The sequence below is a fragment of the Rhynchophorus ferrugineus genome, unplaced genomic scaffold (assembly GCF_030347505.1).
Source record: "Rhynchophorus ferrugineus isolate W39M unplaced genomic scaffold, kcgeb_rfMv2 rfM9, whole genome shotgun sequence".
In the NCBI taxonomy this organism is placed as follows: domain Eukaryota; kingdom Metazoa; phylum Arthropoda; class Insecta; order Coleoptera; family Curculionidae; genus Rhynchophorus; species Rhynchophorus ferrugineus.
This window is the reverse complement of record NW_027472588.1, coordinates 41,727,446-41,746,211: the sequence shown is the minus strand read 5'-3', so window position 1 is coordinate 41,746,211 and position 18,766 is coordinate 41,727,446. Positions and strand designations below refer to the sequence as shown.

Here is an 18,766-nt window from a genome sequence, read left to right as displayed (position 1 = left end):
TTAGAAACCAAAAATATGAATAACACAATATAAAAGCCTACTTTGTAAAAACTGTAAAACAAAATTTACTGGCACCTTCGCCATAATAACGTGATATTAAATCCAGCAAATTTGATAGTTTTAACATTTGTATAATAGGAATTGGGGACATTTAACCATCTCTAACTAAGTTATTACTATTTATATGTGTAATCTTTGGAAATTTACGACAGATTCCTGGTGTTTGTGTAGAACATAGCGGTAAATTTCTTAAAGATACATTTACTAATACTGTATAATATTTCAGGCAATTCGCACGCTCTTCCGCCTGACGTAACTACCACCAACAACCCCGAGCAACACTGTAGTACTACCAGCCCCACAATACCGGAACCCCCTCCTCCTCCAAAAGGTCAGCCTCCAACGACCGGTTATAACCAGACAGGTATCTTGAGATCTCACGGCGTACCGACCACACCCGGTACGATGAAGAAACGTGTCCAGATTCAAGAAATTTCTGTATGAGTATCGTCTACCACTGTAAATCTAAAAACTAAGGAACTAATCCCCATATATTTATTTATTTATTTTACGCTAAACATTACAATATTGTAAATAAACATCAGGAAACCAAAGTCTTCGGATGCATTTGATCTCTAGCTTCAAATTTAAAGCTGCAGGGTAATTTATGAAGTACCGACAATTATAATACACACATATACGTAAACTATACCCTGTATATATTGATATTAAATGTAAAACCGTTTTTATTATTGGATGAATACTGAAAATCTCATCATATCTGACTGAATGGTTCTATGTTATAAAAACATTAACTGCACTGCGATTGTCATAATATTTGAGTCATAGACGAAGGATTTGATATGGAATTGTTAGATATTCTGGGTTCGGGTATTGTTAGTTGTATAAGCTCTTGATGCAATATTTTAAAACTCACCAAACGAAATAGTCCTGACAAAATAAAAAGCTTAAAGTAAAGTAAAAACTTAAAATTAGTCCCCATTTTTTTATTCGAACAACTCTTCGTCATTTCTGACAGAGTATTCAAGAGCTTTTTCTATTTAGATTAACTCTATTTGTTCGGTAAAATTTAGATATTTAAAAACACTGTGCTGTAATTAAACAATTAGGAATTTAAATGGATTTGATTTTAACAAGAACCACAATAATTTAATAGCGATCAACTTACAAAAATCATTGAATTTATAGTTAAATTAAATCGAACTATTTATTTTACTAGGGTTATTTTTAAACCAATTTAGGCAACTATATTGTCATTGACAATAGAACTATTGTAACATAATTTAAACAAAATAAATTACTAATATTTACTTATACCTTACCTTACTTACCTTACTAATATTAGGCAGCTCACACAACACTTGAACAGGTAAAAATATTATCAAATTAGTTATTATGTTAGCTGCTTAATACTATGGCATTTAGTATTCTAAGAACATATTTTTACTTTATTTATGATACAATACAATTTTTATACTTATATTGAATTATAAATATGTACATTATTTTTACATTGCATTATTCCATGGGTTAATGATGAATTGTTATTGAACTGCAATGCATTATGCAATGATGGAATTTTTGCATCATTTATCCACTTATAAAGTGTATTTTTATTTCGGTAATTCAGAAATTGTATGGGCGAAATTTTATGACAAAAGGAGTGTTAGAAAATTGTAAATAAAGCACTTAATATTGGTAAAGAACTAAATTAAAGCAACTCCTTTCACACTTTTTCCTTTAACGAGAATGTTGTTGATAATATTCGACAATCAAAGACCTATATACTATTGTATGTTATCAACAATTACAAGTATATTAATCAAAGAAAAGATCAAACTAACAATTGTACATAAATTTTATATAAATATTACACGTTTTTCACTATTTACTTTTTATAAACTGACTCAATACTCATACATTCATCTCTTCAATAAAGAAAAACCGTTGTTTTTCTCGATATAATGATGCAATATCTCACCGAAACAGGGTAACAATATATGAAGCTTTCTAACAGTTAATTGTGTATACTGTAGGCCTAATATGTAATGATGGTCAGTCCTGTAAGATAGTTTTCAATATAATTAAAGGGATAAAACACAACGAACTAAGAAGTCTTTAAATAATTAAGAAATGAGTTTATGACTACTGGGTATTAAAATAAACGAAAGGAGATTTCAGAGGGTTAAAAAAAAACATTTTTTCTTTGAATCAACGAACTTTGTTATTTTGGACAATAATTTGTTAATGCCCTTTAAAAAGATCTTCTTTCTGTATTGCATTGAGTATTTTTTAATCTACTGCCAATGTAATATCTCATTAAAAGTGGAACTAAATTAATTAATGTAAAAAATATGGGTGTATATACTTATGGCCTTATTGAGTACAAGTTAGTGCATTTGTTACAAACGAAATCAAAATTCTTATGGATCAAGGAAAACCCACCTGGCCCGATTACCAACTTTAGATTGATTTAGACTCGATTGTCAAAGTAGGGTCACGTTAAAACTTACGTTAAAATGGAATTGTGCAACTAGAATCGACCGGTTTTCCTTTATCCAAGTATAGCTCAATATTTTTATGTGTATGTATATATTTTATGTTTTAATTTTATTAGTAAACGATATTTAATAAAAGTCTGTAAATCAAAAGAATGCATCCTTTATCGATGTGACGTCTAAATTGTTTAAATAAATATCTGATATAAGAAAATACGAGTTTATCTGATTAGTATTATTTTGTTAATTATTTTTTATAATTGTAAAGGTTATTTTACCTTATATTGAAAGGGCATCAGACTAATTAAATTGCCATCAAAACCCCACTCATTCCTTTTCCTGTTAAAATAAAATAAGCTAACAGTAAAACTTATTTTTTTCTTCAATTGTTAGTTGTTCCCAAAACATTTTTTATTACCTTATTAGTGGTTCAACAATCGACCCGGTGAGCAATAAATATCTCACATACATGACATGTAGAAAGTCACTTCATTAGGGGATTTCCTATATAAAAAATCTTACTCTAAAATCACTCTGAATTAGTCACTTCTCGTATGTCATACTACAAAGCATAAACAAGAGATAATTCAAGCAGATTTTATTTCATTTGCTTTGATTCGTCATTTATTTATTTGTCACAAGCATCAAAAATTAATTTTATGACCTATTGAGCACAGATCGGCATCAGATGTGTCCTGCGTCGAAAGAGAAATTCTACAAAAGTATGCTCTCGCAAATAAAAGCTTATTCATCGTTTTCATGACGACTCTTGTCATTAACTGCATTACAATTTTAGGTGAGTTTTAATTGGTTTTAATTTAATTGATTTCAAGTACTGACTAAAGCACCATTAATATTTTTAACACTATTAGCACTAGCAATTTTTTAAAGTTTATATAGTAAACCTAAGCTTGCAATCGATCAAAATATATCAATTTATTTAAATAAACCCAATATGTCATTACATTGAAAGTGAATTAGTTTCAATGATTTTCCAGAGCACTTCAATGAACGATTATGTCGCTTACATATCCCGTATGTCAACGAGATTGGCGGTTATTACTTCGGCAATTAAAATCACATGAATACACTTAACATTATTAGTCAACAATCCATAAACGATTTAAAGCTTATCTACAATTCTAACAATAACAGAGATTATTTTTGGCGAATCCGTTTAAAAAAAAACGTTTATAATGGTTACTTTTGGATGTGATATATGGGTACATATGTTTGAAACTCAAAATTTCTATGAAAGTAGTTTTTTTTGCGGTTAATTATTTTTATTTGCGAAATTGTTCTTCTTGCTGGAAACTTTTAGCGGCATGTTTATTTTTATCTTTTTTATTGAGATTGGCTAGTGGTGGTCACATGATAACACCCATTGGTCACATTTCTAAGCTTCAATTGTTAAACGTATACTCCAAACAGATAATGAATGATAATCGTAATATCTTGCAAATGATTCAACATAATTTTTGTGCAGCTTTTATCGGTTACGATTTATTTCTATTGCCGAAACTGCTGTGTTGTTTTTGAATAACTTAGAATTTTGATTAACTTAATAGTTAATAAGACCTCGGTAAGAGACACGTAGAGTTTGTCTTATATATGGCATTTCGATTACTTCAAGTTGCTTTCCAAGACCCAGAGCTTACTATACAAATGAACTGGTGAAAGAAACATTCGAAAGAGTCTTAGGCAAGAGCTCCTCTCGTATATTTCAACTTTTCGAAATTTAAATTAACAGGTGACAGTCATAAGATACAGTGACTCTAAACTAACATACTAATAGAGTGAAATTCATTTGAAAAACCCAACTGAAGAAAAAAATTGCATTATTGTATTTAATATATTTTGTTATTTTAATATTATTTGGATTATAAAGTGAATTAAATTTAAGATTTTGACAATCTATGAGATTCCATTAAGTGGAACCATATGACTCCTATTCATCAGTTATCATTTTTTTATTTTCATTTTATCATAGTATATTGAATGAACCAGATGGATATATTATTTTTGTGTTACTGGACAATCAAATATTATCTGTATGTAGCTACAGCGATAAGATTTCGTATACCGACTTAGGCAAGTTTTCTCTAGTATAACTGAATTATGGATAGGAGGTTAAATTGTCATTAACATTGTAAACAAAACTAACCATAATTGTAAACCTAGAATTGTAGTTTATTTTCTCTTGATTTTTCTGATGTTTTTTGAGTATTTTTCACATTAAACAGCCTTTTCTTAAAGACGCACAAGCAAATTGTAGAGCTTTTGTTGAGTTTTTCTTTGGTGTTGTTAATTTATATTTGCGATTTTTAACGGCTAATAATAAATAATATTAATAAGTGTAAAATACTACAAGAACAACTATCCTAAGTACGATAGTAAACTCATTGTCTCCAAGTTAATCACTCGTGAGTCAGCAACGACTGTACTCGGAGATTATGTTAAGCAATAGTTAAACTTCAATTCAGATAAACCCAAGTTGGCGAAAATAAAAGCTTTTTAGTGTCCTCACTATGTTTCTTTCCAAATAATCTATGTCATTATTTAAATTTTTTCCTTAATTTTATCTTTCTGATAATGTTTTAGTGTTTTGCCTATATAAATTTCCTTCATACTGCATATGATTGATGACTATTGTCCCCTCTCTGATATTAGTTTATTTATAATATTAATATTCCTTCTTGTATATTATATGCATATGCTGAAAGGATTGGGTTAAAAACACATTTCCCTTTTTCACTCATTTATTAATTCCAAATTAGTTGGTTTCTTCTTTTGATATTAATTACATACCAACAATTGCATGTAATTTTACCTTTTTTATAAGGCCACATGAGTCATTTAGTCCCTTTAATTCTAATAGAAATATCACTTTTAAAACGATATGAAAAAGAATTTTTGTTTTTAGATCGTGGACAAAACTGACTTCAAAGTAAATTATTTATGATGCAGCTATTATTCAATAAAATAAACTGACTATTTTTATAAGAAAATATTCTCAAATTGAACATTCTGAAATATTATATTTTTTTATAAAAACGTAAATTTTTGTATTATAAAAGATTGTATTAACATAATATAAATTACAAATAGCATTAACTTATATTGTATCATTTTTGATACTTTTATTGATTGTATATGTAAGAAATACTATTTTATTGACGAAATATGACTAAGACAAAAACACGATGTTGCGGTTTGGTGCCGCAACCAAAGTAAATTTTATGGTGGTATAAATTATATGAATTTATCGACAATATATATTTTATAATATTTATATGGTGGATTTCATATAATGTCAATTGATATGAAGTCCGTACTCTTCTAGTATAGCTGCACCCATCTTAGAAGCTTGGAATAATAAGTTTTATAAAAAAGTTGTCGGTCTAAATATAGTGGAAGATCGAAAGCGAGCAAAGATGTCGAATTAAAATTTTAAATCGAACTAAACTATCATGACAGAGCACTATAAAATGAAATTGATACGTTTACGTCAAGTATTAAGTACTGTTATTAATACTCTTAAAATTCTCTCAAACAAAAAAGCAATTTTGCAACATGAAAACATATGGACGTCTCTTGCAAAATTCGAGAAACTATATATAGAAACATATAAACATCCTCCCTATCTACCATATTCAGAAGGCATTGATTTTCTCTACCTATCATATCATCCCTGTTATTAAAATATGTGTCACAAAATAATTAAAATACTTACGATGCATTGCCTGCATTCCCTTCACAGCAAGTAAACTGTGTATCAGTTTCGAGCTGACATTTGATAACGTACAAAGTAAAAGGAGGATATTGTTTAAAGAACTAGGCAATGTGAGAAGTCTAACTATATTTATAGTAGTTATTATGCACCCCTTGGATAGCCATCTTGACTATTTTCCTGAAAATAAATCTTAAATCTTAATGCTTGGTTACTGTTGATTAACAACAAAATACATCGTATCGTAGAAAAATGTTTTCAAAATACTTCATAGAGATAAGGGAAAGGTAATCCAAAATAAACAAGCACCTAATAGAATTTTTTGTAATGTACTGGGATTGTAAGCAAAAAGAGTATGATTTTGTAATTTTCTGTTTTTTTTTAGATATATAACAGATGGATTAAAAAAATGCTACTATTTTAGGGATGAAAAAAAAACATTTTAAGACGAATCGTTTTTAATGAAATCGAAAATAAGTTAATCGACATGGTGTTGGTTTGAGACTAATTAATGGAATGTGCCGCTAACAAGACAGTATCACATGATTTTATTTGATTCATCGTCATTTAAGAGGATGAGAGAGATAATGAACAAAACGTGAAAGTTTTTAAAGTTGAACGTCAATCCGTATAGCTGACTTAGGTCTCTAGACAGGCGAGTGTGTACGATCGTTTGGCTAAAAAAAAACTACCATCAGCGCACAAAAGACTCAGCAGACAAGGTTGAATTCGCATCGTTTCACATTCACTAGCTATACCGGCTGGACTGCGACACAGTCCCTTCGCCGATTTTTAAAGTGTGGTTTATCGATATTTTACTGTGAGTTATTAGGTTGTATAGTGCATGCAAAGGTAAGTAAAAAATGTATTATTTTCTTTTCCCATGATTTTTATCATCAAGAACGATGATATGATCAGCAAGAACTCATCAATATCATCATTATTTATTTACTTTCTATGTATTATATCACGTTACATGAATTAATGGCATAACGTTTTTTGTTATGAGAACGTATCAAAAGAAATTATTTAAAAACCGAACCAGTAAAACCATAAGTAATATTACACATTTGTTTATCAAAGATAACCATGATGCCAAATAAAATCAATAGTAAAAAAACGTTTTTATACATTCAACATTGTACCAACATTCGACATACGACTAACTTATTATTAAAAACAATTGGCAAAATTATTAACATATATTTAAAATTAATTTAAATTTACCACACGCTTTTCATGTAACATAAATAAATCTCAACATTTTATCCAAAGATCTGTATTTTCAGTTTGACATAAAATAATGTAAATTCCAACATAAAAGATTATTAAGTTGACATAAAAATAATGGCCTTCAGTACAAAAAAAAATACGATTTCAGTTTGTTCTATTTGGTTTACTGGATTTTTTTACCTTTTGAATAATATTCCGGTAAGATTTGATTTATATATAATTAGACACGTTACTTTCTAATGTTACGAGATTATATTGCTTTGATAGGTACAGTGCCGAATTCCATTAAGGCATTGTAATTTTTAATTTGTTTTTCTTATTAAAAATGGCCTAAAGTCGTCTGTCTAATGTAAAAGTAAACTCTAATGAGAAAACTTTAGGGACTATTTTAGTTAGAAAAAAAAACAGGCAATAAAATATAATCAACATTTACAAGCTGGAAAAAATAATTGGGACTGAAAATGCAATAAAAGAGAAACATTAAAATAAATAATTAGCACTTAAAGAAGCAAAATTATTCCATCCAAATAATCAATACCATTTAAAAAATAATTTTTACTACACTTAAATATATTTACGACTTATTCTAATTTGTTCCAAAAATAAAAATGCAAATCCATTGAATAATTAAATATTCAATGAGTTTGCGTGTTAACAATATAGAACTAGAAATGCTTAATAGTATAAGTAGGTGATTTGTATTGTTTAAGAAATGACTAAAGTTGACGACTGCATATTGAATTCATAATGGGAAAGAATATATTCAAGATAGTATTTATTGTTTAAAGTAAATATCGTTACCACTTTCTCATATTTCTTAAATCCAAATATAACTAGACTTATAGAATACATATAATGAAAACCAAAAAAAAAATACAAATGCCTGGAATTATTTCAAAAATCTTATTATAATTTTCTCTTATAAATAGTGAAAAAAACGCGAAAGCTTTAAAATTATTTCTCAAAATAACGCTAACAATAATTTACAAGTTCCTAGAAAGTTAAAGGAATAACTGAAACTAAAAATAACGACCGGCAAGCTATATAAATACGGTTTTGTTTAGTTACATATTTTGTGCTTTTTAAATAATCTTTCCAATAACGTTTAAATGTGGACTTTGGTTCTTACCATTTAACAATATAGAAAAACAAAACCACTCACTAAAACAAGGGGTTTTATTAATTTTTAATAAAACCAAAATACCACTAATCACTAAAAACATTGACTCAAAATATGAATTGGTTCAACACGCAGCTTATTCGCTAGTTTAACAGGTTAACATTCTTAAAAAACTGAATTTAAATAAAATGTTGTTTACCAACAAATACAGTTTCAAAACCGATAATCTTTAGTTGCAGTACGTAAACATTGAAAATGATCTAAAATATGAAAATGATGAAAGTTATTCATTGTGCTTTCATGACATAAAAATGAAAGACGATGATGAAAAATTATTAAAATAAATTAAACGCGCTGTTTGATAGAGTACAGTTTATTCAAATTAGTTGAAACAATTTCTAAAAGAAGCGAGTTTTACAAAGGAGAAATATTATCATTTTTTAGTTGTAACTTCGTCTAAGAATGTCTCATGGTCGATTTTGTCGAAGAACTACAACAGCTTTTAAGACCTGCTGATTTCCCATTGTAATGTTGTAACCATTTACTAAAAAAATGTGAAAGGTTCAAAGTTACATCTTAAATAATGAAGGTTTTGTAAATTCATAGAAAGCTGCTACTAATAATAATACCTAAAGATAGATAAAGATAAATGCACATATAATTATTACATATATATTAACATACAAAGAAGATGTAGTATTAGATTTCTGAATGGAAAGGATAAAAATAGATCGACCTTGAGTCATTTACTATGTGATTTTACACTATGTTTACTTATCATAACAACCAATATTTATTATTTCTGTATTTAAATTATTTTATCAATAAATATTACATATAAATATAATTAAACCAAACTTTTGTCAATGTATTTTACTAGATAATCATCTATTTTATTCTATTCTATTCTGATTACGAAGTTCTAGATTACGAAGTCAATATTACAAGATTCACTATGAGAAATAAAATCACCACCCTATATATATATTTTCTATTCAATGAATCCAATCAGTTTATTCTGACTTTCTGTGTCAAATTTTAACATTTCTACTTTCACTAATAACTATATTATAGAAATAACTGATTGATCTTTCAATACCAAGCCTACTATAGCCTAATTTCTAGTTTTAAATGTTGCAGTGTCATAATATATCAGATATCCTAAGAATATCTGAAGAATTAGAATATCAAAAGAATTAGATAATAGCATTTTATACTTATACATTCAAACATTATTTTTTGATAAGAATAACAATAAGTCCGGAGTTGTTTTATATCATAATAGGGGTATGATGGAATAAAATATAGAATGCTATAAGTAACTGAGGCAATTTGTTTAAATTTTCGGTACTTTTTTAGAAAGATATACATTTTAACAAGTCAAATACCCAATTATTGTAAGATTTTAAGATTTTTGGGGGATACTTCTCATTTTGACAAATCTATGATGAATATGAGTATAATTAAATTAATTAAAATTATTTAGTTATAAATTATTATATTATTGTTTATAAATCAATAACCCAATCGATCGTACGTGATAATTTTCATGACACCATATTAGAGATATGACTGGATATTACGAGAGTAGTGAACACAAACATTAATTAATTAAAGACTTGAACGTCAGTGTACACGATTACATAACTTCAAAATGACAAGAAATTATTCAAATTGTTTTGTTCGTTTTTAACCCATCAATTTTTAGGGTAAATGATGTGGCTCGGTGAATGGAGGTAAATCGAAATGAAACAGTGGTGTTTACATAATGTGACCGTTATTTATTGGCAATATAAAAACAATATAAAAAATACAAATAATGAAACGGATGGCAGCGGAGTTACCTGTTGACGAGGCTTGGGCAGTCGATGGTGGCACGTCTTAACCAAACGAGGGTTGAGCACTGAATGACCGAAATACCCTTCAGTAATATCCCAGATAAACGTCTCGGGGTTGCCGCCAGCTATTCGGTGTCGGGTTCCAATTGGCACCCCGCCCGTGTTCAACATCTGGGATTATATTTCTGGGTATTTTGTAGACCGTTATTCCACGATGTAAAATTCGACATGCCTCAATTCGCTACAATACTCCCCTGCCAGAATTTTACATAAAATTATTTCAACAAAAATACAAAAATGTTTGCAAAAAATATCAAATACAAAAAAATAAAACATATACCAAAAAAAATGTGCTGTGTAAAATGGGCTTTGAAAAAATATGATAGTTCGAAACGGTTGTGGTTGGACTGTCTTTTGGTAGGGCTTTGGATTGAATATGTACATCGTTCTGTTGGTTAATCATGAACTACATACAGAACACCTCAGAAAACGAACAACAGCCTCGCACCTGGCATTACCAGATCTCCAGATCAGAAGGTTGCGTGTTCAGATCACGTCGGGGTCACCACTTTAGGGTAAATGATGTGGCTCGGTGAATGGAGGTAAATCGAAATGAAACAGTGGTGTTTACATAATGTGACCGTTATTTATTGGCAATATAAAAACAATATAAAAAATACAAATAATGAAACGGATGGCAGCGGAGTTACCTGTTGACGAGGCTTGGGCAGTCGATGGTGGCACGTCTTAACCAAACGAGGGTTGAGCACTGAATGACCGAAATACCCTTCAGTAATATCCCAGATAAACGTCTCGGGGTTGCCGCCAGCTATTCGGTGTCGGGTTCCAATTGGCACCCCGCCCGTGTTCAACATCTGGGATTATATTTCTGGGTATTTTGTAGACCGTTATTCCACGATGTAAAATTCGACATGCCTCAATTCGCTACAAATTAAATCGAATTATTATTATTATCTAAGAAAGGAATCTATGAAAAGAGTCTCAACATAGAATGAAATAACTAGACTAGAACAAATATTTATTTCATTTTATATTATTTATTTCTACATGTGTAAGACATTGCATTAGAATACATATGTGTATGTTACTATACAGCACATAATGTTGCAATTTCCATAGGTATATTTTATGAAAATATATGATGTCATCTAAAACACTAAACAGAAATCAATGATTTCGTAGAGATGAATATGTTCGCGATAGTTTATCTGCTATATTAACTAAAGCAACAGAATTATGGCTTTAGAGAATAAAAAAGAAGACATTTTATAGAATTGCATTAACCAGTTTATGTTCGGCAGACTAATCGAATCTGTGGAAAAACTATTATTTGTATTTTACGAAATTTTTATTATAAATTTTTATTATAAATGAAAAAGTTACATCTTAATATATTGCCGACAAAACAAATCATCTATCATTTCAGAATATAGGGTCTATTATCAGAATACATTTTTGATCATATTTTATTCACCAATTTCTAGAGGTTTTAGACATATACAAAGCACTCCAAAATTATATGTGGTATTCCGCACATGATTAAGCAATTAATATTATGCAGTTCATTCAATATCAAACAAAAGCTGAATGTATAGTTCTTGCAAGGCAGCATTATTTAATGCCCCGTGTTCTACAAATTCAGCAAAATATCATTTAGTTTGAACCTGCTTGCTGCGGATAGCAATGATTTTCACCGGTTGCAACACAAAGGAATATGCATAATAAACAAAACTGCTACTTGGATTGGTGAATATTCTATATGAATCGTAAAATAAAATACTGTGTCTTAGTACATTGAGGACCAATCGTTCGTTTTTTCTTGTTCCATATTTTTCAAAACGAATTTATTTATACCAATTTCAAGCAATAATTAATAATAGATATACTGTATTGATACAGTATATTCTGTCACCTTTCTGTTAAAATCATAATCCGCTACTGTTCGTTTGAAATGTAGATCGATTTTGTGTCCTTAAACTAGCGATTCACAATTTTAAACTCGGTTCTTTCTTGGATAATCTATGTAAAATCAGTATGAAAGACACACTGTCTATATTCGTCAAAACTTCAATGGCCTTTAGGGTAGTGCTATCCTGTACAAATAGTTCATGTAAAAGTAATATTATATTACAAGAAACTTACATTACAGAGTAATTATCTTAAAATAAACACGTGGAATTTTTGTTATTTACAATTGTATCTGATATACTTCTTCAGATTATACATATTAACGGAAATTAATTTTATCTCATACTAAGATTAGTTATACTTTCATAAATATATTATGTTACATATTCTTGTTGCAGATAAAGACGATGCAAAGTAAGTCTCACAATCTTGAGGAGATGTCCGAAATGCACTGTCCTTCTGGTCCAGGTAAATACGAAAGGTTACTTAAGGTTACTTTTCTGGTCATCCGTTAATCGATCTGACAGATATTGGTTTCAGTCCACAGAAAGCTATTTAAAGAATCTGTCGAATAATATGTCACTTTTTAATCAGACATTCTAACAAGATAACGTCCTTAAATTTACTGAAAGTGTCAATTACAATCTGTATTAGGAGATTGTTCAATAAATTCATAAATATTCAACATCATTTTAACATTTCTCACGCCTCATAAGAACGTAACCGACATTTTATGATTTCATTATATTTCATTTGAAACTTTTAATATCACGGTGCAAATTTTGAAATATTTTGTTATTTTATTATTGTGGATAAACAATAGATGAACAATTTATTAATAATACAGACAAATATACAGATACAAATATACAAATATACAGACGTAACAAAATAATATATTGTTATATAATATTGCTATATAATATAATAAACTAAGCTAAATATTTTTAAAAAATTAATAATTTTTGACAAGTTTACGTCAGACAGTTCAAAATTATGTCATTATAATGTGCGTTGCTTTGTTATGTTATGATTCGAAGAAATATTCGTAATATTTAGGCAGAAAACATATTTAAATGAGAATTGTTGCAGAATCGGACGTATCTGACAGACCAATTGTCGATGAAAAATTGCGGAAAAATATTTCCTTGACTTCCGTAACGTCGAGGAAATCTAAAACAAGATTCTCGGATAACGGAGATGACAATCCAAGGTAATATTTTATAAAAAGTATTTGTATCATGTAACTTAATTAATTATAAATGTTTATGTGTTCTCAAAAATTCAACAATAAAAAGTGGTGCTGCATTTTTGCTGAAGTTGAAAAATTCTCGAATTTTTTATCACATGTCCTTGTATGAGATGGGGCAAAACATACTATAGTATTGAAAGTAGTTTAATAAGAATGCATATGAAGAATTGGAAATATTAGATTTTACTTCAATTTCCATGTTAGTGATTTATTTTCTATTGATGATAAATGAGTATCTCTATTTTCAACCTAATATACTATGTCTCCTACGATAATTAAAACAAATAAGTAATATTTTGATATATAAGGTTTTTTAATAAGGGTTAGTCTATTTTGAAACGTAATGAAGCAAAATATGTGTGAATTATTTATTTTTATTTGAAAAGTTATCTAGTTATTTATCCAACTAGAAATATATCCTCTGACTCTGGGTAATGGTCTGGCCTGTTTTGAATTTATAGGTATACACTTCATAAAACTCTACAAAAAAACCTAGCGAAGTCAAATCGCATGGTCTTTATGAATTTACATCACTAAAATGTAAGATCATCAAAACATCACACCCGCCACAGTCAGCATCGACTCAGCGTTTTTGAAAATACTTATGTAAATAATATTTAATTAATACCTAGCCTCAGCAAGTGAACCAGTGATTTTTGATTAAAAATCAATTTACACTCAATAACTAATCATAATTAAACTCTGAATAAGCTTTTTTCAGTTCATCAGAAACCTGGCTAATCATTCCCACTCTTCTCCATCACGATTTTACTATGACTAACATTAAGCAAAATAAATTGATTTTCTTGTAGGTCATGGTGGTACGCATTTTGTCTCAAATGTCGTTCCAAAGAATCCACTCCAGAAACATGGGAACCAAAGTACTGGTCGTCGTTGTGCCCGTATCCATTCTGTCCGGACTATCAGAGCTTCTCTAGATTCGTGTCGTTGGCACTGATCGGTCTCGTAACCTGGTTGGTGTTTTATACCATCGTAGGTAACGTCAAATGGCCGATTAGTTGGTGTGTCATACGCGAGCGTTGGTAACGCAAACATTTTTGTGTGCTTCAGGTGAAATAGCTGCGCCACCAAGAGGGAAACTGTTTCAATTACTCATCCTCTGTTTGGGAGCTAAGCTCGGAGGTTGGCTCCTGGGCCTTACGAAGTTACCTGGATTGATTGGGATGTTGTTTACCGGCATGTTACTGCAAAATATTCATGTTGTAGATATAGATACTTCTTTTTACCCCATAACTAGGCATTTTAGGTAAGCAGTAATTTTTCGTTTATTGTTTTTATCATATCATAGGCTGTTTTTCGAATTTTCCACTTGTTTTCTTTTTTTATTTGCCACACAGTGTATGTTCTTTATTTTTCTTACAGGAGAATGGCCTTAGTGATAATATTAATTAGAGCGGGTCTGGATCTAGATCCATCCGCTTTGAGAAGACTAAAATTTACTGTGATCAAATTAGGATTAGGACCATGGCTTATCGAGGCCATAGTAGTGGCTTTAATGTCTCACTATCTAATGACAATCCCGTGGGATTACGCGTTTGCCCTTGGATCGGCGGTTGCAGCAGTTTCTCCGGCTGTTACAGTTCCATGTTTATTAAGGTCTATATAACAAAATATCGTTGAAATAAATTTACGAGCGTTTTTGTTTACAGACTGAGAGCGAAAGGTTACGGCATCGCTAAAGGCATTCCAACCATGATAATTGCAATAGCTGGGATCGATGATGCAGCGTCCGTAGCTCTGTTCGGTATAATTAAAAGCGCCATGTTTTCTTCGGGATCTCTGACTCACGTCATTATGGAAGCACCCATATCCATAATAGGAGGAATAGGATTCGGTGTTTTTTGGGGAGTAGTATGTTATTACTTTCCAGAACGAAATGATCCTTTTGTGGTAAGTTTCTGCGTCAAGGTTTACTTTATTAACAATACTTAATATATTATACTAAGTTTCTCTAGCGTCTTATACCTGACTTTTGTCATCTGAGTATGTATTTCATTCTGCTATTAGCTCTTCATTTATAACTTAAAATTACAAATATTTAAAACATTTTAGGTTAAAGTCTCTTCGTGAAAGTGAAATATGTATGAATCAAATGATTGGATTTGTTCAAACCAATAGTTTAACTGATAATTTTCTCATAATTTCAGAATCATTTGAGAATCCTACTTCTTCTCGTGGGCTGTTCAGTGTCAGTATTCGGCAGCGACACCATCGGGTATGGTGGTGCGGGTCCCCTTGGGTGTGTGATAGGCGCCTTCACCGCTCTGGTGTTCTGGTCGAAACAGGGATGGAACGTGGAAGACAATCCAGCTACGGAAGGTTTCGAAATATTCTGGATGATATTCGAGCCGATACTGTTTGCCATCACCGGTGCTCAAATCAAATTTAACGAATTAGAAGGACATATATTACTTATAGGTAAGTCATAAAGCTGAACTGAAGTTATCCGAACATAAACCAAACACCACGCCACACCATTCACTCTTAACTTTCCTTCGAAATAGCAGTTTTCTTAGCAAGAATGAAACGTCAATAAGGAAATGTAATTCGTTGCCTAATTGTCAATTATTAACATTCTATTGTCTATTTTTTATATGTCCCAAAACTAATACCTGTCGATTTGTAATAAGTAATTCAACAAACTCTTTTCGCTAGATGTGATCAGTTTTTGAGTCTACATCAGCATTGTTAAAACCTCTTCAGTTGATAAAGTTGAATCACTGATGAATTTCAAGAACACTCTATACATTATTTGTGAGTAAAAGCTTCAAGAGCACTAAACGTAAAGAGATGTAACACTCATGTAAACCGAAAATGAAGCGGACCTCTGATTTTAATCTCAGTACAGGCGCCAAACATATAATATTTTTGTTATTTTTCCAGGTTTTGCAGTTCTAGCCGCAGGTACGGTAATTAGATTAACAGGAACCATTATCTTAGGCATAGGTTGCAAGTTGAATTTCAAAGAAAAATTGTTCGCCGGTTTCGCGTTGATGTCCAAAGCGACGGTTCAGGTAAATAAAACAACAGTCCGAATCACTCCCGGTCACCGATTCCTCATCGTTTCAGGCCGCTCTCGGACCGGTTCTTCTGGTCCTAGCCCCAGACGTCTCCACGCCCGAACACGACTACTCCCAAAAGGTAATGATGGTCTGCGTGCTGTCCATTTTGCTCACAGCTCCGACCTCCGCCATCTTGATGACCGTTCTCGGGCCGGTTCTGCTGAAAAAGACCAGCGTGCCCTTCCGCGCTGAAACCATGATCCGAGCCTCCCGTCTGTCCATCCGGAGCTTGAGGAGCTTGACGATCGAAAAAGACATCCAGCTCGATGGAGAGAACGGCGGTATGGCCATCAAGTAGATAGTTTTTGTGATATTATTTATTAATCATGTCGTAGTTTGAGGATAAGTTTTAAATGTTTTATTAGGTTATGTCATGTTGACTTAAGTTTTTTCCAGTATTGTCATTACACGCACTATATTTTTATGTAGAGTATATATATACAGTTATTCAAAATAACAACGATTTTTTTGAATAAATATTATATTAAGCACGTCATTTTCCTATATAAATTGCAGGGTATTAGCAATCTAGTACAAAGTGTTTACTCTTGCATTAGGGGACCGTTTTTATTATCGAAATGAAGCAAATAAAGTGATATAACTAGACAACTAGCGAGGAACCATGTTAAAATCAGTATCGTATGTACGGTTTTTCTTTTTTATATAACGGATAACTAGAATATGTTTACGTAGTTTACATGAATCTATATATGATGTCATTAGTTTAAATGAGAATGTATTAGCATTGGACATTATTTAATAAAATATTTTTATATGAAGATTATTTGATGAATTAGTGTACATTAACAATGATATTAAATAATAACTATAGTAAATAATTATTGTTTTATTTAGTCACCATTTTATTAAGTTCCCAATCACTTAAAGCCAGGCCCTTCGGAATGCTTATCCTTTCAAACCTCCATAGCTCCTAAATTTTAGCACTATAATAATCTAGTATTAGTTAAAAATATTTCGGATACAATACTTGGCGTGTCTGAGAAGTAATATCTTAATAAAATTAATGTAACTACAGTTAAACATTGTTATTTTAATAATGCACTCGCTATGTAAAGTTGCTAATAGTCATAGTTAAGACATGCAAGTTTAAATTTGGTGCAGTTATTAATTCCTTAAATTTATTTTTATTGTTTCGACGTACACTGGGAATCATGTGAGAAAAAGCAAAGCTATAAATTAACTTATTTCACGTGACTGTTGCACGCATCTGGAAATAGTACAACCCAATCTAGTCAATTGATTCAGTTCATTTAAAAACAGTCTATAGTAATTTTCCAGCTAATTTACCATCTCTAAATAATTTCAGTACTATGTTTAATGCAGAACAGAGATATCATATGACTAGATATTTAAAAATTTTAAAATAACGAGTTTCACGAGTTGCTTAGAATTCTTATTGTTTATATAAATTATTGACCCATTCTGACTGTATGTCTATTCAAAAGTTTTCAACTCTTCAACTCTCTTCGTCGCCAAACACGGCTTGAAAGGAAATAGTATTTAAGTACAATATCACTGTAAATTGTTCCGCGTGATAAGCTATAATAGTAATAATATAGTGTGTGTGTGTGTGTGTGTGTGTTTGGATTCTGTTCTTGTATATTGCAAAAATTTATTAAGAAAGTGTAGAATTAAAATTAAACGGTAGACTGTTACTAGATATTATTTTTAAAACATCTGGTGTAAGTAGATGGAAAAGTTATGCGCGTAAATTTAAAAGAGATATTTATTTAAAAAATTAATCGATTGGTCAATGAATCCTGTTGATTTTTTAGTTACATTTAAATTTGAATAAAAATTGGAATCACCGACCGGGAGTAGCTCAATAATCCAAGGTATATTTCGTGGGCTATTCCGTTCAAATTTTCGATGTAGGTGTCTGTAAAACTGCTTTCAGAAATAACGATAAAGCTTGTGCATTTTTATGACATTTACAAGTTATTCCCAGCTTTATAAATAATTCATTCCAACGACCAAAAGTATTGAACAATATTGAGAGATGAAAGCGCTACAATCGATTCGTTCAATCACTTGCACCAAT

The 18,766-nt window shown here is 30.5% G+C and overlaps 2 protein-coding genes across 2 annotated transcripts in view; both read left to right on the top strand.

Moving 5' to 3' along the window:
* The window catches only part of LOC143203020 (neuroligin-1), a 294,443-nt gene extending 291,710 nt beyond the window's left edge, over positions 1–2,733 (top strand). Inside the window, exon 15 of the mRNA XM_076415110.1 lies at positions 287–2,733. Coding sequence (XP_076271225.1) covers positions 287–504 — 218 coding nt within the window. The 3' untranslated portion in view covers positions 505–2,733. The remainder of the gene's footprint in view (positions 1–286) is intronic.
* Positions 2,734–6,879: 4,146 nt separating this feature from the next.
* LOC143203028 (sodium/hydrogen exchanger 9B1) lies at positions 6,880–17,158 on the top strand. The gene is made up of 10 exons (XM_076415125.1): positions 6,880–7,101; positions 12,768–12,837; positions 13,462–13,582; positions 14,434–14,618; positions 14,693–14,888; positions 15,005–15,238; positions 15,292–15,532; positions 15,790–16,060; positions 16,526–16,656; positions 16,712–17,158. The coding sequence occupies exons 2-10, from the start codon at positions 12,777–12,779 to the stop codon at positions 17,000–17,002; spliced, it is 1,731 nt and encodes a 576-aa protein (XP_076271240.1). The 5' UTR covers positions 6,880–7,101; positions 12,768–12,776; the 3' UTR covers positions 17,003–17,158.
* Positions 17,159–18,766: the final 1,608 nt, after the last annotated feature.

Bases quoted from the DNA above. Each gene is read 5' to 3' on its own strand.
- LOC143203028 (XM_076415125.1), top strand. From the start codon at position 12,777: ATGCAAAGTAAGTCTCACAATCTTGAGGAGATGTCCGAAATGCACTGT. The intron at 13,583-14,433 runs GTAATATTTTAT...ATTTTCTTGTAG, and splicing joins AACGGAGATGACAATCCAAG to GTCATGGTGGTACGCATTTT. The intron at 16,061-16,525 runs GTAAGTCATAAA...TTATTTTTCCAG, and splicing joins AGGACATATATTACTTATAG to GTTTTGCAGTTCTAGCCGCA.